Source organism: Glandiceps talaboti, chromosome 7 (genome assembly GCF_964340395.1).
Source record: "Glandiceps talaboti chromosome 7, keGlaTala1.1, whole genome shotgun sequence".
Taxonomy (NCBI): Eukaryota; Metazoa; Hemichordata; class Enteropneusta; family Spengelidae; genus Glandiceps; species Glandiceps talaboti.
Genome location: NC_135555.1, coordinates 7,403,931 through 7,430,575, shown reverse-complemented (window position 1 = coordinate 7,430,575; position 26,645 = coordinate 7,403,931). Strand labels below are relative to the sequence as shown.

At 35.0% G+C, this 26,645-nt stretch overlaps 2 protein-coding genes across 2 annotated transcripts in view; both read right to left on the bottom strand.

Annotated features, from left to right (window-relative positions):
• Positions 1 to 1,139: 1,139 nt before the first annotated feature.
• On the bottom strand, positions 1,140 to 17,404 carry LOC144437476 (arylsulfatase B-like). The gene is made up of 14 exons (XM_078126419.1): positions 17,299 to 17,404; positions 15,095 to 15,206; positions 13,696 to 13,747; positions 12,867 to 12,970; positions 11,579 to 11,685; positions 10,114 to 10,184; positions 9,452 to 9,553; positions 8,357 to 8,420; positions 7,764 to 7,861; positions 6,844 to 6,986; positions 5,992 to 6,050; positions 5,258 to 5,375; positions 2,991 to 3,079; positions 1,140 to 1,321 (listed from the first exon to the last, which is right to left on the bottom strand). Exons 1-14 carry the CDS (start codon positions 17,402 to 17,404, stop codon positions 1,140 to 1,142), a joined length of 1,407 nt encoding a protein of 468 aa, XP_077982545.1.
• Positions 17,405 to 23,806: 6,402 nt separating this feature from the next.
• LOC144437475 (uncharacterized) overlaps positions 23,807 to 26,645 on the bottom strand; it is a 7,212-nt gene continuing 4,373 nt past the window's right edge. The window contains exons 7-10 of the mRNA XM_078126418.1: positions 25,788 to 25,991; positions 24,996 to 25,127; positions 24,371 to 24,547; positions 23,807 to 23,913 (exon numbers count right to left, since the gene is read on the bottom strand). Of these exons, the coding sequence (XP_077982544.1) occupies positions 23,807 to 23,913; positions 24,371 to 24,547; positions 24,996 to 25,127; positions 25,788 to 25,991 (620 nt within the window). The remainder of the gene's footprint in view (positions 23,914 to 24,370; positions 24,548 to 24,995; positions 25,128 to 25,787; positions 25,992 to 26,645) is intronic.

Here is a 26,645-nt window from a genome sequence, read left to right as displayed (position 1 = left end):
ATGTGTTATACCTATGCTTTGTTGAAATGTTAGCTTGCTAGGTTTTTACCCAGGTAACTTCTTGGGGAGACCAGGACCCCCACCCAAATGAGAGATGTACACATTCCCATCACAAGCTTCCACCCTGCCTTTTACTGTCAATGCTTTAAAGTCCTTTTGAACATATTTTACCACGTGTAGTCGCTAATTTAGTATTGTGCTATCTTATCTTATAAAGTGTTTGCCACACATTGTCAAAGCAGTCCACTCTGAGTCACGATCAAATGCCTGCCATGCAAATATAATAGATGGGGGAGGGGGAGCCTGTTTTCTGGTTTCGAAAAAATCAATCGACCCCTCCCCCAGGCCGGAGAAACTGACCGGTCCCCAATGTTCATGCAGTACGTGCTATAGCTATCTTGTCAGTGGAGCGAGTAACATGGTCACGTGGCCATTTATGAAAGTCTTCCCTGTTGTTTATTAAAACCAGTTGAACCATCGTAGTTTTTTGTTCCAATAGTTTACCCATCCCATATTCGTGAAAGCGATTTTGTGTTTCTGTCACATTTTTGTGTTTGCATATATCCATGCGATGTTATCATGTTCTTTACCAAATAAAGAGTACAATAATAACAGGTGGCTAGAACACCTGGGCACGTCCATACAAGTTCTCTTCTTCCACCCACTTTTAGTTGAGAAACTGATAAGCCATGTTTCGAACAGATCACTTGACCTTCTTCAGTGTCTAACTGGATCTGACAGAATGATCATAATTTACTTTTCTTTTTCCCCTTTATCTGCTGTGTTGAGGCAAAAGTTGGGCAGGACAAATGCTGGGGCGAGAGGGGACAGGGTAAATGTTCAATCGAACACCCGACCCCTCTTCGAGAAATGAAATTCCCAGAAACAGAGACTTCTGCAAGGACGGGTGTTTATTGCTGGCCATAGTATGGTAAGCATTACAATGACACAATATACTTAGCAATCTAAATGAAATGACTATCATCTGACTAACACATTAAATGCCTACATACTAACACTCTTATGAAAGTACACAGTCTGGCGAGTTTAATTAATATCATTGGATTAGCGTTGTTAGATGGCTATATGCTTTTTCCCCCTAATTTTGTCCACATAGATATAGGTGTTAGGTTAACTTGTTAGACATCACACCAACCGTATGAGAATGAGTCGCAGAAATTTGTTGGATTTCCCTTAGCTGTTGTGATATCAGGATAGTATGCTGGCATGAGTTTTTGTCTGTATTCGTCCAGTCTGTCCTTCAGTTCTTGAAGCTTTGTTGGATTCTGGGCAGACAGCTCATGCTGCTCGGTAGGATCAACTATTAGAAAGAATAATGACAGATAAATGATTAGAAATGGGGGAGGGTGTGAGCGAGAGGAATTGGAGAGAGTGGAAACTGAAAGGGAAGACATAGCAAAACAAACGGCGAGAGAGAGAGAGAGAGAGAGAGAGAGAGAGAGAGAGAGAGAGAGAGAGAGAGAGAGGTGTGTAAGTCCGACATACAGATGGGTAACGGGAGAAACAAGGAGATTTGGATCGCATCGACTCCAAAATAGCCTAGTGAGAACGTTCAGTTTTACATTGATGTCAGCATTGTATTTATAAATGTAACAATCGATGCAATCCATTGCCATAAACCTTTATTATGACACCATCCAAGATGCATCGTCATCAAGAGGCCACGGTTTCATTCACATATAAACGCATTATTTTAATGACAGTGGCTTTGTACACACTATAACAACACTATAACAATCACATTACTGTGCCATGTATACCATGTGATACACGATGCAGTAGCATGATACATTCTATGAAAAATGAAAATAGCTTGGGCTCTTGTTGCCGAAATTTGACTTTGTCATCATATGGCCAAGCTTGGAATGATGTGAACAGAGAATTACGACTTATAATTCTTGCCTGTCTGGACGTACCGAATATGAGACCATGGATTTCACTGATGTTGTATACCGTTAGATACGAGTTTGTAGGTTCCCTTAGGCCTATTTTTAGTTTTCAACTCACAAGCCATACAAGTAAGGTTACAATAAGTTAAGATCAACCGATTCATGCTAGCTGCGATCAGCCGATTCATGCGAGTGTGCATAAGAGATCATTTCATTCACAACCTGTAGTTATTGAAGTGTCGTTTACGCTGAATGCTACAAGGCGTGTACGCTACAAATCTATTTGTACGACATTTTAGCATTGTATCAGTGTACTCTAAGCATATAGTCACAATTCAGCTTGTGACTTGTGCCTGTCGATAGCTTGAAGTTCAAGCTTGTACTCGAAGCAAATAGCCATAATTCAGCTTGGGGCTTCTGCACTAATTGTGAATGAGTCCTAAAACTGACTGACTGAAGGCTATCTCATACACAGCTATACAAAGTATACAAAGCATTCCCAGTCAGCCTTCTCTCGAAAATGTCAATTTCATTGCATAATTTGCATGTGAATTTGAAAGGTCTATGCTGAATGCATGAAACATTGCCACATCTCATCATGGAATTAGAAAATTAGTCATAATAACGTTACACTTTAATGTGTTGAAGCAACTCGCGGATGCAATAACATCAATAATTACTACTATTTTTCATATGTTTTATAATAGCAGGACAATTCCAAATGATTGGTGCAAAACGGTAATGACACCATTGTTAACAAAACAAAAGATGGAAAGTACGAAGTTGAAATTACAGACCTATCTCGTTCACATGTATACATAAGCTGTAAACTTATGGAACACATAATAATAAAGCACATTATTAACCGTGTTGAATTAAACAATAATCTGTACCCACTACACGACTTCGTTGGTCTTACGATACACAATTACACTGAACATGGAATATGGTAAACAAATAGTGATGTTTTAGTCATGGACTTCGACCGTCTCAATCATGTACAGCCTGTTGATATAATACACAAGTTACAACACTTTGGCATGAAGGATAAAACCCTTAAGTGTTTCAAATCATCCTTACTTAATCTTCCCCAAACAGTTGCCATAGAAGGTAAATCTTCATCAGATACTGTTACAGAAGCAGATATAGGTCTGAACTCTACTGTACGCCTGTTCGCAGATGACACAATAGTATACCTTAGTATTACATCAGAAACCGACAGACTACAACAAGATCTTGACAATTTAGCAGCCTGGCCAGACAAGCGGAAATGTCCCGCTACTTCGATAAACGTTATGATTTGTCACCAACAAGGAAATGATCAAGTAATCAATGACTACAAAAACTAACTGGAAAACATTAACAACACAATTCATCAGAAAAGTACCAGAGGTGGTCCTTGACAACTGAACATGACGGGTACCAATACATCAACTCAATATGCAATAAGTCAACTTGAAACAATACCCCTGGCTTCGTACGCAGTAACTTCAACATAAAATCCACTATAATCAAACGCTATTAAAGAAAAAAGTGTTGTGTGTGAGACAATTAAGTGTTTCACAATGTCTCTTCCCATTCTGGGAGTAACCCTGTAGATATATGCTACATCGAGGGATAAATACTAACCTTTTACGTTGTATAATAAGTCCTTATTCCAAACACTACCAGTGGGGTTTATTGTATTCGTTTCGTTTGTTTCGGGAGGAGGGCGGTACCAATACGCTAAGGTAATAGCAATAGAAATATTAAATTACGGTATATATATATATATATATATATATATATATATATATATATATATATATATATATATATATATATATATATATATATATATATATATATATATATATACTCACCGAGTTATATATATATATATATATATATATATATATATATATATATATATATATATATATATATATATATATATACTCGGTGAGTATATATATATAACTCAGTGAGTATCAATCTGCTAAGACAGTGCTCTATACCGCAGTGGCAGAGCGCAATAGTTTTGATAGTTCTGGAACTCTTTCTTGGTTGTAACTCGGAGTTTCACGCATAGTGCGATCATCAGACAACATGTCTAATGATCGCATTATGCGTGAAACTCCGAGTTACAACCAAGAAAGAGTTCCAGAACTACCAAATATATATATATATATATATATATATATATATATATATATATATATATATATATATATATATATATATATATGCACATATATATATGCATATATATACACACATACACACATACATACATACATACATACATTACATTTTTTTACTTGACTTCATAGCATAAATATGTAATAGTATTGGCACATTTTATTGTTTAGTTCGTCATCAATTTTGTTTGTTTCTTTATCATTATTGCGTATTTATTTATCACATACATACCCGATTGTCCCAACATTCCACGCAATGCTTTGAAATCTCCCATCCTGTGAAAATAGTGGAAAGTCATTGCATACTACCCCTTTCCAATATGTATCCACTTATCTCGTTAATTTCGACAGGCTGTGCCGAATTTAATTGCCTGGCGAGTTTGAAGTGGCACAAGCTGAGTTTATAAGCTTTCTACGTGAAAATACATACAAAAGTTATCTTTACTATTCTAATTACTGTAATGCAAGTGGCGGCATTACAATTGTCTTCTGGCATTGTTAGAACTATTGATTGCATAGTAGGGATTTCCTGTATATTTTTTGATACTATAATAAATTACGTCACCGGTTCATTTATAAGATATATACCACAGAGTTCAATCAATTGCAAGTGATGGTTAAGTATACATTAAGTAGAATACTTTGAGTACCTTTAATGTGCAGAACAGATTTACATCCCAAAACATAAAACAAAACGTTCAGCTTGTACCCCTTTACTAACAGTTGCTGCAAGTAATTGCAATGAACGTCGAATTGTTCATGTACATGATCTATTAATTAGCTTAGGTGCTTGAGAATTTCGACGTTTATTTCGGTCCAAACTGAAAACTTGTTGCGCAGTGATCAACATGTAGCTGATATGCAGATTGGGTCTAAAAATGTCAATATCAGTCAAAAATCTTAATCTGCAAAATTAAAGGGCAGATTGGTTTGAAAAAAAAATCGTTGGAACCGTTTCTAGGGAGGTGTTATAATGAAGAAATGTGTTATGATGACTCCTTTTTTGATATGCAAATTTACGTCTAAATTAAATAGTTTTGGTCAAATGTTTGGAACTCTACAACTAGGGTTAATCATTTCCATAAATGTTGTGTTACAGTGCCATTGGCGCTGTGTTTTCCTGGTCACCAGTCGATGTGAATATCATTTTTGCATGCCATTCGTTACCTTATTCCCCACTGACCACCCTTTTCATTGATTTGGCAGACAAATTCTGTTCTTGGCGACGTGTCGTTATTTGATATTGCAGGCCAAACATCGTAACCATCATGATCTCTTGATGAATCTGAGACAGAAACAAAAATGACTAGTATAACCCATCGATTATCATGATGATTTATATGTTTTAGACACAATGTAACCTCAAAGGGTGATCAAGAATCATTTCATATAATATGACTTTGAAAAAAGACAGGTGTTATTACCATTTATGATTTGCTGATTGTTAACTTGCCTTTGTATGGCGCTGATCGGTGACGCCGAAAGCTCTCATAGACAGGCTAATCGATAACAGGCTAAAATGAATACTTGTAATCATCTGAGATTATTAACATAAAATGGGCCTTGAAAACTCATTAAACTTTTTTCTGTTACTTTGTTAAAGAAAATACCAACGTGTTGTCAGGTAAAATTAATATAAAAGAATGTTAGGTCACCGTACATAATTTTGAAACAGAGGTCAAAATATTTCGAAATTTAATTATTTTATAAATTATGGCCACCAAATACATGTCAAACCAATAATGAAAGAAAAGACTGACTGTTTCGTTGACAACAGGACAGTAAACCCAAAGAGACCAGTGGCAGCTTTCATATGGCAAAATTTGGAGAATATAGAACTTTAATTTGGAGGGAAATGTGTCTCAGAGGCACACACTACCTTAATACTCCTCGTCACTTACCCAGTGTTCCACCCGCTAATTTTATGATAGTCGGGAACCAATCAGTGACATGGATCATCCTGAAAAAAATACACAATTAAGATGAACGTCTGGGACATACAAAAATAATATACATCACTTGAAAAGAGAAGTCCTAATTCATGTTACACTCAAACTATAGAATTGTGAATATATCATATTCCAAACTGTCCTGATACGATATTTGAATATTATTGGGGGATTCCAAACACTCTTTACTTTCACGTGTTTCCATTCAGAATCCCACAATAGACCACTTATTGTAGGGACCAAGTCTCAAACGTACTGGATGGTTATTAACGGGAAAGATTTCAGTTAGGGTGATTGTGCAGGACGACCGTATCGTAATTCTCGTCAGCACTCTAGTCGTATATGTCTGCCATGTTTGTCAGTGTTGATATTTTGCTGTTGTTGTTGTTTTTCTTCTTTTGTCGTAAAAATAACATGATAAGTCTGGAGACTGGTAAGAATTCCAGAAGTGAAGTACAAAATAGACCAGCAACGAAAGACCATGCCCATATGAACAACCAAGGGATATGGCCTCTTTTTTCAATTATAGTTATCTTATGAATGAACATTCCAAAATAAACACAATCTCCACGCGCTTGACCTTCTATAACCCTGCTTTAATTTGAACATCATCTGTATACTTTTTGAACTTTTCTGTAACATTTCCTATGTAACAGAGGAAAATCTCCCGAAATCCAGTCAAGCTACTAACATATTTTACGTCAAAGCGAACACAATAATGACTTGTATTTTCTCATCTTTCTCTATTGAATGTCCTACGACATTCCATGAGATTTATATACATATCAAAATATAAGCACTCACTGGGTGTTATTGTATCCACATTTCTGAAGCAGAGCACTATTCACAAAAGTAACAGCACGTGTTCCTCCTTCCCAACAACTCACTTTACCCCCTCGAAGTGGCCAGTTGTTTCCTTCATTATCAGCGTTTTGTGGACCACCATTCTGTCAGACAAATCAAATGACATTCATTTGAGTGATATAAGTCACTTACACGTTATTTCAGATTTATACAATTATAAGCTACTAGTAACAATATTCAAATGTACAAGTGGTATTATTGGCTAAGCAAGGCGCCAGACACACACGTTTACATAACTCTATAATTCTTTTAAGAAACAAGATCGAAAATTTTCCGGGCCTCTTCCATTTAAACTAAAATAACATGAATATGACTTTGACTAAATTATCACACTGGTCAAGTAAAGAATATGTAGTTTTGTCAACAACACCGTCACCTATCAACTATAGGTTAATATCGTCCGTTTGAAAGAAAATATGTTGCTAGACGTTGTTGTTTTGCTTCCCTCTGTAGAATGACAACCGTGATACTTTTGTAATCTTTTTAATTTTTTAATTTTTCTATTTTTTTTGCTTTGCAAGGAAAAAAGGAACAGTACAGAAAGTTACTCGACAGACAAAAACAGGACAAAAACATTTACCAAATAGAAAAGACGAAAGGTTTTACAGAAACGGAAACAAAAAGGTACGAGTTCCAAAGGTAATATAAAAATTAAATTGTTATGTAATATTAAATTAAATGATAAAATACTACCCATACTGTTTTCTTCATGTGTAATGAATGTCAATAATGACAAATTGGTCTGCAACGAATATGCATTAGTATGACGACTATGAAATGAATTATTTTAAGTAAAAATGCTATCAATATATGTAATTATAAACCATCACTTCTTATAGTACAATAGTACAATGACTTACATCAGAAGAAAATATTAAGATAGTATCATTCCATAATTTAGTTGACTTCAAACCTTCGACAACTCTTCCGACAGCATCGTCCATAGCAGTAATCATGGCTAAGGATATCAATAAGTTATTGCATGAATTAGGAGACGTTACACACAAACACAAGATTGCACACATTGTATGTATGTATGTATGTATGTATGTATGTATGTATGTATGTATGTATGTATGTATGTATGTATGTATGTGTGTGTGTGTGTGTGTGTGTGTATGTATGTATGTATGTATGTATGTATGTATGCATGTATGTATGTATGTACGTACGTACGTACGTATGTATTCATGATTGTAGGAAGGTATACGTGTGTGTGTGTTCGTGCGTGTGTACGTACGTACATACGTATGTACGTACGCACGCACGCATGTCTGTCTGTCTGTCTGTCCAAAATCAATGAGTAACTGCATTTAAAGCATGCATATTCTATATACCTTTCTTATGATCCGTTTCATGAAGCGTAATGTAACTCTATTGACATTTGATATTGGTTTCTAAATATTGAGAGCTGAAAATATTACTCAGAGACATTCGAAGTCAAAAGTCTTACCCAATTTCTTTCTTCTATTTTCATTCTGAACATATGGGTACATGTCTAGATATTCTTGTGGAGGCTGCAATGGAATTGATAGCAATCTCTATAATAATTTCATTATGGCTTCCTACTTGAAATTCAACGTGAAACAATATATGCCAATCCGTGTTTGTAACTCACTTGACTAAATAATTCAATGTGTAAAATACGTGTTATTGTACGTACAATAACAAACATAGAACGCATTATTTTAGCTTTTTGCAATGAACGGAGGTGCAAGCAAAATAAAACATTCAAAATAAATACCCACTCCTCATCCATATGGCCGCTTTTAGACATATCGAATCTTTAGAAATTGTTCTTGTTCTCATAAAGGGCTAGGTATCAATTCATTTTAGTAAGATTTACGATTAAATGCGAAAAAATAGACATGTACTCCAACATTGAAATATTATTCCGTAATTATTTTCTTCAGAAAATATTTATGACCCTAGGTCATTTTAACTACCGTTCGTTCAAAGAGTAGTTAGTGCAAATCCCATAGGTCAAGCATAATTTATGAGAATTTAGGAAAATAATGGAAACGTTTTGACAAATTTCGATCAACACAGAACCAGTGACGTAGACATAGATTGCTATGACGTAAAAGGACCAGGGTATATAATCCATATTTTCAGTTCACCGATAATAACAAGGCTTGTGCATATTATGATGTCTAACAGCTCTTTGAATGGTATTAAATCATGAAACACATACACATACACACGCTTTGACATATATACACACACGTGTACACATAAACATATACCCATACATACACACATATGCACGCAAACATACACATACATACGTACACACATACACACACTTAGGCATGCAAACACACACATATACATACACACACCTGTACATACACACACCTGTACATACATACATACATAAATACATACATACATACATACATACATAAATACATACATACATACATACATACATACATAAATACATACATACATACATACATACATACATAAATGCATACATACACACATACATACATACATACATACATACATACATACATACATACACACATACATACATACATACCTGAAGAGGAGCGTGTACACTCAGAAATGAGAGATACATAAACATCGGTTTACACGGATTGTGGTTTTGGAAGTATTCCACAGCCTTATCAGCAAACACATCCTATGAAAGTAATAACAAACCATGGGTATACTAGTGCTCATCTTGAATTATCGAGGGGTGTCTTTTTTCACTCTCGTTAATCGTCACTTGGAGTCGAAGTATTCAAACTCGTGTATGCTTCCACATCCCCCAAAAAGTTACAAGATGTCATTTAAATATCCAATAACAAATTGGGAAAATAACGTCACGTGGTATGGGTTTTGACCCATATAGACCTTAATTTGCATTGGGTGCACAAATCGTGTTCTATATTATAATAGGCAAAAGTCATGTAGTGCGGGAGTTGCGGTGATGTGCTTGAATATGGAAAGAATATGTGCCTGAGGATATGATGTGTTATAAAGATCTTATTCAGGTACAAAGACATCATATTACCCTTCGTGTTGTTGTGTATCAACTATTTATTTCCCTCGGCTTTCAGCTTTGGTCAATAGTTGCTGCATAAAAGCCTTTGGGGTGATATACCCTTATAGCCCGGCAGTAAGTCTATACATATACATTGAACTTTTCCATATCTAACACTACACTTCTACATTAACAATTACAATATAATTAATTACCGCTAGATATCGCTTTTGAATACATCGCGATGTATCCGGGATATTGTTCTCGTGGAGGGCTAAGACGTTATCTGAAAAAATAATAATGGTGCATTGTAAATGTTGGGATCATAAACAAGGGGAGAGTCACTTCCTAAAGAATAATTGCAATTTCTGCGAAAGCACATCCTGCAGAAGGGGATGGAACAAAGCTATTTGAAAACATACTTTAAATCATCAACACATGTTTGTAGACTGAAACTAGCTTTTCACTAAGTTGTGGTATGCATCTCATTCATATACTAACACAGTATGTGCTGAATTTGAATTAACAGCAAAAGCTGTGCTAAAACCATATCATTTCTCAGATGTTAATTTATTACTATGTTATTGAGTCCCCACTGTATACGTCCCTACCATAAGAATATATTGTCAAAAGTGTGTTACCTACAACCTAGCTCAAAATAATGATAGCTTCCTTATGATGATGAAAACCATGTTATTACAAATGAAGCTTAATTAAGCTTGACAAATAGTCTTACTGATGTTCCTACATTTTATCATATGACTTAAGAAAAACCTACTAACATTGCAGTATTTTAGCCCCCCAGCTACTACAGTCCATTCCCCCATCCGTAATATGCCATATCTCTGTGATGCAATTTCCAATTTCATTCAAACCTGATATACACGTCCTTTGCTTTGCGACATGTGCCAATTTGACCTAATGACGGCCATAGTTGCAGTTAAAATTACTATTTACAAAATAGCGCAAAATCACGCTTACAGGTAAAACGGAAGAGAAGTATACACAAACTATACTTTCAGTGCACGTGTCACTGTTTACTGACCGGTGGTAATGTTTGTAGTAAAGAATTGTGATTTCCTGTATAACTCAAAAACTGTATGTACTACACAGGGATTACATTCAAGTGTATATTCCTATATTAACAATTGCTTTCTTTTAATAACTTGAACTTTGACCTTCATTTTGCCGTGCAGGGCCAGTTATCAAATCAATCATGCAAACACGGTGGTATTTATGTATGACCAATTGCAATGTCCAGTAAATGCAATGTAAGGATAAATTTACGCATACATTAATTTTGGTGTTCGCTTCACTTTTTAACTGGATGCCAGACATATCTTGTCCAAAGGTGATTCACAAGAAGGGACACACACATATGCATCATGCTGCTGCTTGTGTGCCATGTTACTGATATAGCGCCCGTTGGTGGCGTAAAAATCCTTCAATTTGTACATGGACTTTAATTCGATAACAGATATCTGTCCCCACGTAATTAGATACGACATTACTGTCAGCATTTTTTAACCCTGACATTTAACTTTTTATACAAATATATCAATTTCATCCATTAGTCACACAGAGGTAAAGTATTTAAGGGGTACTATGTCGTCTACAAGACTCATTCATTCCGGAAATACCGTTATCTTGGCAACACTATAAATATATTAAATGTCTTACTTTTTTTATGAGTCACATAGTCAAATTCGCCCATATATCCACCATAGAACTTATCGAATCCTCTGCCCTGTGGCGTGTATTTGTAGTTACAATACCCTAAATGCCACCTGTAAAGAGAAAGAAAATCTGTTATCCTTTTAATTTAGTTGTAAAGTATGACTGTGATATATTATCATATTTTATCAAATCATCATGTTTGTTTGGTGACTTGACCTCCCGTACCAAACAGCAGTTTAATCCTTCGTAGACATATATGTTACGCACAGCAGATTTATAGGGTACACATATCAAAAGCGGCCAGTTTGTTGACTTCATAGGCGTCTGTTGGTAAACACGTTGTAAAAAGCACATTTGTATGATCCGTTTCATAAGGCCTAAACAAATAATTGTTTGGTTCCTGTTACCCGATCCCACCTAACTTTCCTCTGCCGACCCTAAACCTTTTTTTTTTACTTATTCGACAAAAAATAATAAAATCGCAAAAACTGTGAAGTCCCACGAGAAATGGTGGATGCGGAAACTGACATCAACTTCAAAAGACAATATAAAACTATTCTTCCAATCTGAAATGGCTGTACATCTGATAAGAAGAAATAAACAACACAGAGACCATTTGAAAAACAATGGAAAACCTGAACCAGACACTCACACAGAAAAAAGACAAATATAATAAAACATCTACCCCACCTATTCTAAAATTGAGCTTAACCGGAACCACACAATAGTTTATAGGCCTAAAACGACAACATTTTCATAATTAGCGCTGGATTTAAACAACTGTTTTACGGACAAAATTTTAAGCAATGTTGTGTATTAATAGAAAATCCGGGAAGCCTATTCAGGAAAATATTTTTTTCTGCTGACGCAGAGGGGTTTCTTATACAGTGACACATAGAGTACTAGAGATATACTATGATATACTAGAAAGAGTAGATTGGTATGTGACATTAAACAAATCAGTGCATTATTACAAGGTAACGTTTTATCAATAATTGTTTTTGTCTTTTTAAAATGAGCAAAGAAACTGATAATTTTCATTCACTGAAGTAGAAAATATCATCGTAGTAAAAACTTCAGAAATGAATAACAGTGGCAGGACATAGCACCGCCAATTATCACTATCATGGTACAATAACATATTCTCATATACATGGAATACTTCAACATAGCGATATCACTCGTCAATGCTGGGTTGTCAGCCTCTCTCTCAAACTCGAAAAGTTGCAAGTATTATCTGAAATGTGTTTCCTATGCCAGGAATTAATGAAATAATACACGGTGTACTTACTTTCCAATCATGTAATTCATGTAACCAAGTGGCCTCAGTTCTTCTGCAATCGTTGTAACATTTAATGGTAATCCCTTTGGTTGATAAAGTTGAACTGTTTTGTACTGGCAGTATAAAGGGAAGAGAATGCACTTTAGTCATTGACTTGTCAAGTACAATGAAAAGTGAGCTTGTGAGATACTGCTCTCTAGGTTACTGTGAATCTACACCATACCATCGATCAATTGAATGTCTGTTTATGTACGAACTGTGCAATGATGTCCTTCATTAAAAAGGTAAACCCATGGTACCAATGTCACATTACTCCATGATGGATATATATGCTAAATACACACGTTACTCATCATTCAATCTTTGTATTTTCAAAAACGTTTATGTTGACAATAATACAGCAAGGATATAGGGGATGAATTTAGCAACATCGTCTGCTTTAGGTTATGATGTAAATATGAAAATATTTTAGAATGGGGCTACAATTAAAACAATGTGCACATAGGATTTCACCTATTTTGCTTACGTCCGGTTGCATCGGGAGATAACGGTTGGTGGGATACTTGGATAAAAAAATTCACGGAAGGGGTATTTGAAAAAAAGAATGGGTCGCAACGCAAAATCTCCCAATATACTTGGGCACGATTTGAAGGACGACTGTGTCCTAGTTAACGCAGCTGTACATGTATAAATGGGGACACACACACATATATATATATATATATATATATATATATATATATATATATATATATATATATATAAAAATATAAAAATTTGCGCTAATCATGTCAAAAACTGATTTATATTTCTTTGAAGAATGTGAGAATGACATTACCTGCATACCAATCCTGTGAGAGTAATAACCGGTCAGAAAAGCACTACGTGTTCTATTGAAGAAAGTGAAGTCTGGGTTTACTATACACCATAATACAACTGCCATAATGCAGATGCAATTTTACCACAGTACGTTTAAGTAATACATCATCAGGATTTTGCATAACAACAATTACTGTAAAAGCGTTGCCCTTATGGATGCATTCAGTTTAGATCTGGTATAAAATGGCCGTGTTTTTTTTTTATAAAAAGAGGCCATCCCTCAATGTCCTTTCTGTAAATCAGGACCCACCCCTATTCACATATTTAAAAAAAATGGCAAAAGCCCGATTCCATTTACAATCTTAGAAATAATGTTTATTTCCAACTACTACCACTAGAAAGGATTTGGGAAATGCAATGCATAAATTAATCATTGTCTTTGTATCTAAATAGCAGAGCTGAAGGCCACGGACTCTTAAACATTACATGGCTACATATCGATATTTTCTCAACCAAGCTATAAAAACTCCACTCCACCACATTTCCCCCAATTTCTTTCACACTGTTCACTCCCGCGAGACCCACTCCGCTCCTTACACTACAACTAACAATTGATTTACTGCTTAGTGTCTTCTAATATTATGTTACAATGGTGGCAGTGGTGGGATGTGGCTTCAGCGGGATGTGGAGCAGATAGCAGCAGTAAGATCGGCCAAACTCAGAAAATAATGCAAAGCTAGATAATACAATAAGTCAAAATAAGTCAAAGTAAAATGTGACCCCCAATTGTTTTTTTTTTCTAAAACCACAACCCTCTCAAGAACTGATTACTTAAATGAGCTCCGCCTAATTCCTTGCCCCTCCCCCACCTTGAGCTACTGAAGGCTACCTTATGGCTACGTTATTTGGCTTGTTGAAATGTAATGTTCAGCAAAAACCTTAAATTCGATAATCGTAAATTTAATAAATACCGCAAATTATTATATCAGGAATGAAAGTTATATGCATAATCCATCAGACATATATGGCACAATGTTATAAGTATATCTACACATTCTTAGATAGCATTGGCCGAGTTGGAAGCATTAATAGTACAGATTAGTCAAGTCAGTTAAAGTTACATAAATCATTTATACGAGACATATCGGTCATGGTATTATTAATATTTCTATAAATTTTGATGAAATGCTGAGCCAACATTGATAATACACATCAACATAGAACTTAAAATTTTGCACCAATTTAATATATATTCCCTCATTGGTAAAAGAATAATTAATTATGCAAATGTATAGATGATTAAGTTAGAAGAGAGACGTTATCAAGTCAAGTTGAAGATTGTACACAGTCGAATGTATGCAACAGTTTAACTACTGTAATTCAAAGCAAATAACGACAACGTGTGATGGCAAACTTACGGACTACACTTTGGTTGAACGTAGGCATTAGTCAACTTCACTCCGTCATTCGCCAGTTGGTCAATATTTGGGGTAATCACGTGTTGATTGTGGTAACCTACATCCGCCCATCCTATTGGAAAAAAGCAAAATCGACATATTTTTCATTCGTGCCAAAATTAAAACACTGATTATTCCCACATGGAGAATAATGAACGGTTTTTTATACCACATTACTTACGACGTCAAGAGGGAACGTGCAATCCAGACTGAGCATGCTCGGACGCAAAAGACTATCATGGGATTATCTGTAGTTAACGTAAAACCTAATCTGGAGTTATCGACAGACTGAATCTCCTAAAATTGTCATGGTAACCATGTATTCCATTCAATTTAAAATAATTGTTTACAATATTGATTGATTCATATTCATCATCACATTTCCCACGATGCAACATTCAGGATATTCAACATGGCGGGTTTGCGCGCCTAATGATGTGTGACCAAATATTGAAATATCAGTTCCGGTGGAAGTATACATGATGCCAAACCAAGTCATTAGTATGGATGAAGATCACATGTGTATCGTCAGTTTCATCTTACATCGCCACTTTACAAGAAAGTGAGACATTTCACTTCATCATAACCTTTTCAAGAACAGAACATTTTGGGTTTCATCTATGGTACCGATGTTGCACGTAAATTGTTAGTGTCATTCATTTCTTCAAATGATATACATATAATCGCCTACCTAATAAGAGTAGCAACACAGTACATGTATCGGTCCATAAAACCCATTGATTACTATCAGTCTGTGGATATCAATCCTCTCAATCCACAAAAGAATTCATGACTGAATATAGTTAATAGCTATATCAGCAAGCCATATCAAACACCTGCGATTTATTATCATCAACTGATATGCCAAATTTATAATTCATTTATCTCCTACGAATGCACCCTTGAAACTCCGCATAGTTTGTCGCACGTATTGATAATCAAGCATATAGTTTGCTGATGTAGTTTTTTAAGGCTAATCAGCATTTGCATATTTAATGATATCGTGTAGACAATATGTAAAGCTTACACTTTAAAATAATTCGGTACACACATTGATAATAACAAATTGCATGCGTCATATTATGCTTGCTGATACAGTTAGCTTCATGATTCATTTGTATAATATAATAAATGATTTCTGGTAATGAGGCAATATCTTAGGTACGCAAAATACAAATTTCATATATCTTGGTAGAAGTAATTTGCAAATTAAGGGATACATCATGTATGATAGCTATAGCTCAGAATTGTGCATTCCAACTTGTAGGAATATGAATCCAAAGGCTCTACTCGCCCTTACGAAAGGCCTTCAAAATAATCTGGTTACAATACCTTTCATTTATATGGCAACCATAGCGTCTAAATCTTCTGGCATATGCCAGTACCGTAATGTAGAATGTGCCTCAGCAGTAAACTCTTTAAAAATTCTGTTGTTACTATGTTCAATAAAATTCTAACATGATTACAATCAATGAACATATCTTCTGTCACCATATATTTTCAAAACAGGTCGAAATGATGGCAACAATTCAGTTATTTTAGAATCAAAGCTATAAAAATATTTGAAAAGTTATCAATCTACGAGTACACTGCTTTTTTTTAGCTTCAAATTTTGTTTGTCATCTGAATGTTAGTAAACCAAAATATCTAATCGATCGAGTTATCTATAAATCTTTCGCAACTGTTACAGGTTACTTAAGGCCCAATTACGTTTAAGTGCTCGTGTCTTCCCCAGAGCTGGAAAAAAGAGTTTTTTTAAAAACATTCTTCTTGGCCATGTGCACCATGCCAATATAATGGTAGGTGCTTGAGCCTTCCCTATGGAATGTCAAAATATAAATGTCACAAAGGTCTTGGTAAGGCCTTACTCAATATATTGAGTTCTCTGACAATCCTCGACTTGTTCTCGATATAGAGCTGTCTGAAACAAATATATCAACTTTAATAATACTCTCTATGCAACTACATAGTGAGCATGTTCTTTGAATAAGCTAACTTTCTTTCAAAGCTTTAGTTCCAGATCATGTTAGTGCCTAAACTATTCTCATTTCCTTTCACTGTGATTACTCTTTGTCAACTATTTCAAAACCAAGTTGTGTCGAAACGTTTTTTTGAGGGATATTTCCCTCGCTTAAGATTAAAAGAGAAATAAGTAATATACTTGCCTAGATCATCAGCTAGAATAAAGACAATATGTGGTTGAGCTCGCGCTGCATCGCTTCGTGAAAAGATGGCCAATAACACACAGCAGAAAAAGAGATACAGATTCATTGTGACTGTCACCCCTTTCACATACACACTTGTGTCGATGGAGGTTCTCGCATATGTAGCTCCTCTTTTATAGATACATTTTGCTAAGTTTCGCTTACTCTCAGGTAGGGCATTTCACCAAACAATGATCACCACCTATATAGCTAATTCTATACAAGTTATTTGCATAAACGTTACTTATTATATCTAGATGTTTTGTTACCATATATGCGTCACTTTATTAATTCACTTGCCATACATAGAAGTTATGAAAATTAAAATGCCACTCACTTTTGCGAAATAAAGTTGAAAAAAACATAATGAAGCACACAATATGTTTCCCTTTCTTTGGAAAAGTACTTCATGAATAAAGGCGATTTTTCCGAACGTGTGCCAATCATCAACTTTTGACCACATGTACAAAATGGAGGAGGGGTGTTCACTTGGTTTAAATTTTCATAGACAGTTGAATAATTATGACACTTCGCATTTATTCAATGTTTAATCCAGATATGTAATAAACATTAACTCCTTGTAAATAAAAATGATTACCATGACCATTAAAATAAAAACCCGGACAGATTAAAATTTGGTCGATAATAGGCGAAACACATTTTGAGATCTTTTACTCGTAAGTGCACTAGCAATTTGCATTTCTGTGATGTACAAAGTAAATCTAAGTCAGTGTTCATATTTCAGTTCTGTCTGCCCGAAAGATTATAACACCTTGGGATTGGCATCTTAGGGTTCGTAAGCAGAACAAGTATCATGTCCGAGTGCCACCTCTTTTACAGGGCTCGAACGTATGGCCTTTTACTTGTCCTGGACAAGTGATTTTACCCACTGGGCAAGTACTTTTAGAAACGGCTTGACCACCTGAGTAAGTATTACAGGTACAGGATTAAAAACCTCTGTTCACTCATTCTAATAAAAGTAAAACTTTTTAGTCCCTTGAAATTTATTTCAAGTAATTGGGTAATAAACAAATCTAAAAAAAAAGGTCGTACAGCTATCTACATCGCAATCTGTTTCATGTAGGTCGCCATTTTGTTTCTACACATCACACAAAATCGAGATCTTTTCACACATCCCTGGCTAAATATTGTAAATCTAAATCGACCTGCCAACCCAAAGTGTTGGGCTAGCTAGGTAGCGTGTTGAATAGCTTCATTTTTTCTGACCAAATGTATTCTTCTACATTAAGGCTGTAACATTTGCAAATTGTCAATCAATCTCTGCAGCTGAATGCACTAAATGGTTTCTTTACGGGTTACCACTTGCAAGCCCATTTATCTTATTAAAGGTAATTTGATTTTAGTTAACTGCTGAGGTATTACTTAATGAACAGTGATTGAGGCATGTAAAGACTAATGTCTCGTTTTCACCATTTGAAAAGTTACAAACTACTAATGTGATTTTAAAGAGTCTACACGGTCCACCTGTCATCGAAGGTATCCCTAATACATTCACTACTTCGTTGGATAATCTGATGTCATACCGCGAAAGATATGGCATAATCTAGCTACAAACTACATCCCATTATGCATACGTTTAACAATTGAACTGAATTGAAAACAGCTATCGACAAGCTATGCCATTATTTATTATGAGCTGCAAGTACTGTAATTTTATCAAAGAGAAAAATGCAATTAAATCTTTGGTCTATAGCAAAGGATTGTATAATCTACATTCCCTTTAAATTGTTACTGCATACAATTGCAAAGTGTCAATCCATCTGTGCAGCTGAATGAACTAAACGTAGGTTTCTTTACGGGTTACCACTTGCAAACCCACTTATCTTATTACAGGTAATTTGGTATTAGTTAACGGCTGAGGTATTCCTTAATGGACGGTGATTTATGCGTGTAAAGACTAGTGTCTCGTTTTTAGCGTTTGGAAAAATAGACAACCCACATGCCACTATACATACATTAATCCGATAGAAGCTATTAACAAGCTACGTAATAATCTGATCTGCAACGATGCATTTTTTATCAGAGAGAAAATGTTAGTCCCGTGTAAAGCGTTGGATTTGCATTGGTTGTTTTAGTTGTAGTTGTTCCTATACTATAGCCGAAGACAATTTACCAATATCCTATGACACTAACACACTAATATACGGTTACGTTTTTGCATATCTTGTATCTGCCACAGAAGTGTATGTGTTATTATGCGACTGTATGTACATTGTAGGATTTGATACCTATAATGGAGGCACATTCACAGCAGTTACATTTAAATGAAAAACGTAAACATATTCAATTTTTCACAGCTACATATTCAGCTCAAAAAGCACAGTGTTAGCCTGCATGCATACCTCGAATTACATTGTACGAAAACGTAGTTCGTCATTCAAGATAAGAATTAGTAGAATATTTTGTTAATGTGATGTGATAATGATATTTACAGGGATAGACAATAGTTCTGAAGGTATGGATCAAAATAAATATCCAACCGAGTATGCAGATCCACTTATAAATGACATGTATTACCTTTGACACGTGGAATATTCTTTCAATTTACTTTGTAAACTAAATTCGTTCATATTACTTATTACCAATGCTTGCCATGGTTACTTGTTTACCTTTATACAGTAATAATTTTCTTAAATCTGAGGCTAGGACAAGTGACGACGTGGCCAAAAAACCCCCCAAAACAGTCAGGTAGCCTGTTGAACAGCTTCATAGTTTTTCTGGCCAAATTTATTCCTCTACATTCTATTTAAATTGTTAAAAGGTTTAAGCAATCGTAAATTGTCAATCAATCTTTGCAGCTGAATGGACTAAACAGTTTCTTTACGGGTTACTACTCGCAAATACATTTTAATATCTTATTAAAGGTAATTTGATATTAGTTAACTGCTGAGGTATCCCTTAATGAACAGTGATTGAGGCTTGTAAAGACTAGTGTCTCGTTTTCAGCATTTGAAAAATTGGTATCCCTAATACATTCACTACTTTCTTCAAAGAATTTGGATAATCTGATGTCATACCGCGAAGGATATGGCATAATCTAGCTACAAACTACATCCAATTATGCATACGTTTACCAATTGAACTGAATTGAAAACAGCTATTGACAAGCTATGCCATTATTTATTATGAGCTGCAATTAATTGTGTTATTTTATCAATGAGAAAAATGCAATTAAATATCTGGTCTATAGCAAAGGATTGTATAATAGACATTGTATATAAATTGTTCCTGTATACAATTGCAAAGTGTCAATCCATCTGTGCAGCTGAATGAACTGAACGTAGGTTTCTTTACGGGTTACCTCTTGCAAACCCACTTATCTTATTACAGGTAATTTGGTATTAGTTAACGCCTGAGGTACCCCTCAATGGACAGTGATTTATGCGTGTAAAGACTAGTGTCTCGTTTTCAGCGTTTGAAAAAAAGACAGCCAACATGCCACTATACATATATTAATGCGATATAAGCTACGTCATAATCTGATCTGCAACTATGCATTTTTAATCAGAGAGAAAATGTTAGTCCCGTATAAAGCGTTGGATTTGCATTGGTCGTTATATTCGTAATTGTTCCTATACTTCTATGAAAGTAACACTTTAATATACTATTACGTCTTTGCATATCTTGTATCTGAAACAGCTGTGTGTTTTTATGGGAGTGTATGTACTCCTATATTCACAGCAGCTACATTTTAATTGAGAAACTTAAACATATTCACCTTACCACATAGTTGTATATTCAACTGAAAAAGCAGTATTAAACTAAATGCATACCTCAACTTATAATGTACAGAAAACATAGCTTATATTAGTACAATATTTTGTAAATGTGGTGAGATGATATTTACAGGGATAGAGAATAGTTCTGAAGGCATGGATCAAAATAAATATCGTACCTATTATACCGATTCAATCATAAATTAAAATTACATGTTATAGTTTTACATCGTTACATAGCTCTAGCCTACGGGGACTTTGAGGGACAAGCAGGGCACTTTAAAGCCAAAAGCTATGGTAGTAGGCTTTATAGGATATGTGTGCTTTGTTACTGTTGTTTATTGTGCCAAATTATATGGAAATTTAAGTGTGCATTAATTACTGACCAGATTTAGACTTAAGATGTTGTGCCATCACGCCTTGTCAAAAAGAAAGTTCGGCGCTAAAAGACATGACATTCAATATCCATTATAGTTATCATTACTCACAGCTTTGGAACCCCGGACGACATATTGTACATGTCCACTTCAGCAGAAGTTGAGTTTGTTATTGTACGCACAATAGTTGTGATTTTTCGAATGGAAAAACATAGTAAAGTTTTTTAAAGGATAAAAATCCAAAATAATACTTCCTATGGCCACAGTTTCTGTATATTCTATATTTAGACAGAATTCCTGAAATGTGAACCAATGATTATTTTGAGATACGTGTTATATTTGAATCAGGTTCGAATACGAATATATACATATATAGTTAGCTTTGGGAGTCCAAAAGTTTTAACCAATACACACGACGACTGCAAACAGTCAGTCTTCTTCATTCGTGATAGAGGGCGCTGTTGAGAAGCTGGGAGCTTTCGACTGCAAACAGTCAGTCTTATTCACTCATGATAGATGGCGCTGTTTATGACCATATAGTTTATATAGTTAGCGTTGTTTTATTGTGGTTTTATTGAGCTTGACGTACAATGTAAACATAGAAAAGGAGACTTCCTTAAATGTTTCATATGAAACGAGTGTGGAATGACTATAACGTTATCATCCTAGGTAGGAAATCTAGGCTGGGAAAGGATAATTTAACTTTGAAATCACAGACAAGTATGTGCTTGAAACATACACGGCAAAACATTGTCATTATATAATATATAATATGACGATAGGAAGTCATAGCCCCCTTCTTCACAGGCTTGACTATATAGTAAACAACATTGACATACTGGACACTGAGGTTTAACATGAAAGCTTATTATTTATTTATTTATTTATTTATCTATTTATTTATTTATTTTTCATTCATTCATTCATTCATTCATTCATTCATTCATTCATTCATTCATTCATTCATTCATTCATTCATTCATTCATTCATTCAATTATTTATTTATTTATTTATTTATTCATTTATTTATTTAATGCAAGACCAACGGGAGCAAGTCTCATATACAGGCTACTAAAAATTAAAAAAATGGAGGAAAAGTAAAAAAATACAAAAACATGTCAAACAAACAAAACTAACAAAATGCACATAAACACATTGCAAGAATATATGAAATCAATCTTGCCAGATGGACTTGAGATGAAAATCTTGCAAAAATGCATTTTAATTTTTTTTTCAGAAATGAATCAAAGTCAATATTTTATATACTGCAACATAGACGATTATAAGGTCATACATCTCTGAATGGAACAAAAGCGTTTATTGATTCTACTGACATCATGTCTAAAACAAGTAAAATTCTAGTTCTAATCTGCGGAACATTAAAACTTAGCTTAGAGATACTATACGGACTATCGTAAACATTATTTACATACCTACATTAGTATACCATCTCTAAAAACATCCTCCGCTGAGATAGAATGGGCAAATCGAAATATTCGCGTAAAGTTGCATAGATTATATGTAATGTATGGTCCTTGAATTGAAGCGCTATGGACAGAACAACTTACAGTTTGACCCTACAATCAACAAAACTTAAAAAAAGTCATGAAACTAATTACTACATGATCAAACTCAGGGCCTGCTTGATCGAAAGCTAATCTTCTCTAGTAAAACGAGTGTGCAATTGAATGGCCATGGTGTCTCCACCGACACAATTTCGAAAAAAAGTTTGGGCTATGCTACTGACCGACATATCTTACAGCGGATTTTGATGTAAACATGTTCGAGAGAATTTAAGATAATGTCGGAAAATTCGGATAAAGAATCTACTTTTTCTTGATTGCCTGGAATGTAAACATACTCCCCTTGTCTCAGCCTGTAAGACTATTCAACCATGCCTACCACGTTATGTATTGTATATAAAGCCTTATTTACAGTATTATACACATCATCAATGAACAACAAGGCTAATGCATAGCATAGTAAGGTTATCACACTTGAAGTTTGTAAACACTGAAGTTCAATTTTGTCATACACATGCATGGAATATTTGTAATTATAATGAACCATATACGTTGACTTTTCAAGCGAAGTTTGGTCATGGCCAGTTAAATATATTCTGTAACTTGCGATAAATAATTGTCTGCAATTTCAATGGCTAATTCTCATAATACAAGTGACTGTGTATGATTAAATATATCTGTATATATGTCTGGCCAGGCACAATTCACAGTACATTGTGTATCCGTTCATTTTCATTTCATTGTCTACCTTTTCCTTCTTTATATAGAATAATACATGTTAAGGTTGTGGGATATTTTAGGCTTCAAGTTCTATGGAATTGATACGAGTTGTTATTGGGTGGGAGTATTTCGGGAAGCAACACTTTCTTCTATTGGATGTTTCATTGCTTCATTGCCATTTCCCAACTCAAGGTCACAACGTTCCTCAGCATCAGTGTCTAAATAAAAAGAAAGACCATTAATATTCATTTTGTACATTCACAACAAAGAAATGAAATTATAATATTATTGCCCTGACACAAGAATGCACTCCCTCTGTCTGTCTGCCTATCTGGCTGTCCCTCCCCCCTCCTTCCCTCCGGATGTCTCTCCGTAAGACTGTCTGTCTGTCTGTCTGTCTGTCTGTCTGTCTGTCTGTCTGTCTGTCTGTCTGTCTGCCTGCCTGTCTGTCTGTCTGTCTGTCTGTCTGTCTGTCTGTCTGTCTGTCTGTCTGTCTGTCTGTCTGTCTGTCTCTTTTAACCGGATCCCTATGCCTATAAACACTGAATTCGTGCAAATGTATATTATGGTGTCAGTGTAAACACTTGACCCTTACCCCCCCCCCCTCTCTCTCTCTCTCTCTCTCTCTCTCTCTCTCTCTCTCTCTCTCTCTCTCTCTCTATCTATCTCTCTTACCTTGTTCAACACGTTTGATCCTTTTCTCCAAGTCAGAATAGTTTCCTTTCGTCCATTCACTCAGAGCATTTAAATCTTCTCGAAGCTGACGAATTTCTCCTTTTTCTGGTGTTAACATCAACGAGTTCAGCTTAGTAAGGAAGTCATGCAGCAAGTCCTTATTTCGCATATCTTCTGCTGAAATTAAGAATGCAAAGTAATATTTCGTATTACAAATATACATGATATCAACTCCTGAAGTGTTATCAAGCTATCTTGTTTTGAAAAAAAATGTATCTGGTTAGCTTCAAGATAGAAGGAAGGCATGTATCGTAATATGCAATTGTACCATTCTAGATGCAAAGAGTTGTTTGATACTCATAGAACATCCAAATAATTCGTGTAAAATGTAAAAAAAAATATACAATGCCATATGTTTGTTAGACAAAATGTCGAACAATTATTCATGAAATATATCATGATTTCCATGTGAGCTAGTGGTGTTTGAGACAATGCTGACGTAGACAGACAGACAGACAGACAGACAGACAGACAGACAGACAGACAAAGAAACAAATAAAAAGACAGACAGACAGACAGGCAGACGGTTACCATTATCCCTTAGACTAGCACATCATTTCCCTACCTTTACGTTCTTCGATTTGACCGATACGATCGGATATGTTTTCATACTTTTCTTTAAGCACTTGAACATCTGCCGAAATTGCCTCCAAAATTTTGTGTATTTCCTTTGTGTCGGCTTGCTGTTTCAAAATTTCTGAGAAATGAATGTTACAATATGCTTTATCAATGATACACAGTTGATAAAAGTTTGTGTGAGCATATGGTTAAAAAGGTGGATAACTCAGAAATTCAAAGGTGAAGAATATTTACAGCAAGAGATGTGTTGATTTGGTAATAAATGTCTAATGTGTACTCATGGGAAATTGCTGATAAGAGATTAAGTTACTATAAGTTCTCGGCGTACAGAGGAGAAGACTCGCATTTTAGGAGAAAATTATCGATATATATCAAACATTGTATTATCTTTTGAGTATAATGTCAGCTCATCAACGCCCACAGAAATAGCTGACATTAAATCATATCACTGTGGATAAGTTGCAGAGGTGGCATATAAGCTATAATCTGACTGAAATAAATGAATAGCATGAAAAAAGTACACCCAACATTTAAATTTACGTTGGAAAGCTAAGAAGAGGAATCGAAGTCGTATTATCTTGATTTTGTAATTTATCTAGAAGAGTCCTCGACACAGACAGTATAAAATATTTGATATCAAAACTCATACAAAACTAACAGATACATTTCAGTATTAAATACACCTGATATCATGTCACCTAAAGGCAGTCTTTAATGAATTTTACTAACGGCGAAACGATGAGATACATAATAGAGTAGAAAGTAATTCTCATCTTACCTTTGTCAAGTTTGGCAATGTTATCTTGTGTAGCTTTGATTAGGGTTGTCGTAGTTGTTTTGAGAGACGTGAAGTCACATGTTAATTGCTGCATTTTCAGCAACATTTCAGCTTTTACGTTAGACAGTTCTCGATTTAAATTCTGCACGTCACGGCCCACTCGACTATGACTTTCCATGAGTTGCTTGAACATGTCTACTACATCTGCAATATGAATGTTTGAAGTTCGTGTCATTTTCAAACAAATCATTACAGACTTATCACACCCAGCACACAACCCTTCCCTCTGGGAAACGTTTTAGGTCATTCAGATCAAGAACTGCACGTGTTAATAGCTTTTATCCAAGGGCAGTGCATGTTCAGTATTTTACCGAAACATTTTACAATTTGTGATTTTAATGAAGCCTTTTATGTGTTGTCTGTTTTATCACGATTTTATGCTGTATTGTATTGTATTGTATTGTATTGTATTGTATTGTATTGTATTGTATTGTATTGTATTGTATTGTATTGTATTGTATTGTACTGTATTGAATTGTATTATATTGCATTGTATTGTACTGTATGTATGTATGTATGTATGTATGTATGTATGTATGTATGCATGCATGCATGCATGCATACATGCATGCATGTATGTATGTATGTATGTATGTTTGTATGTATTATGTTTGCGTGCGTGTGTGTGCGTGTGTGTCTGTGTGTAAGCATAAGCGCGCGTTCAATCCAATAGGGAACTTGCAAACCCGCCATGTTGAATGTTGCATCATGGGAAATGTGATAATAAATACTAATGAATAGGTATTGTAAACAATACTGTTACATTGTTTGCAACCACAAATAATCAATTCATAGTCA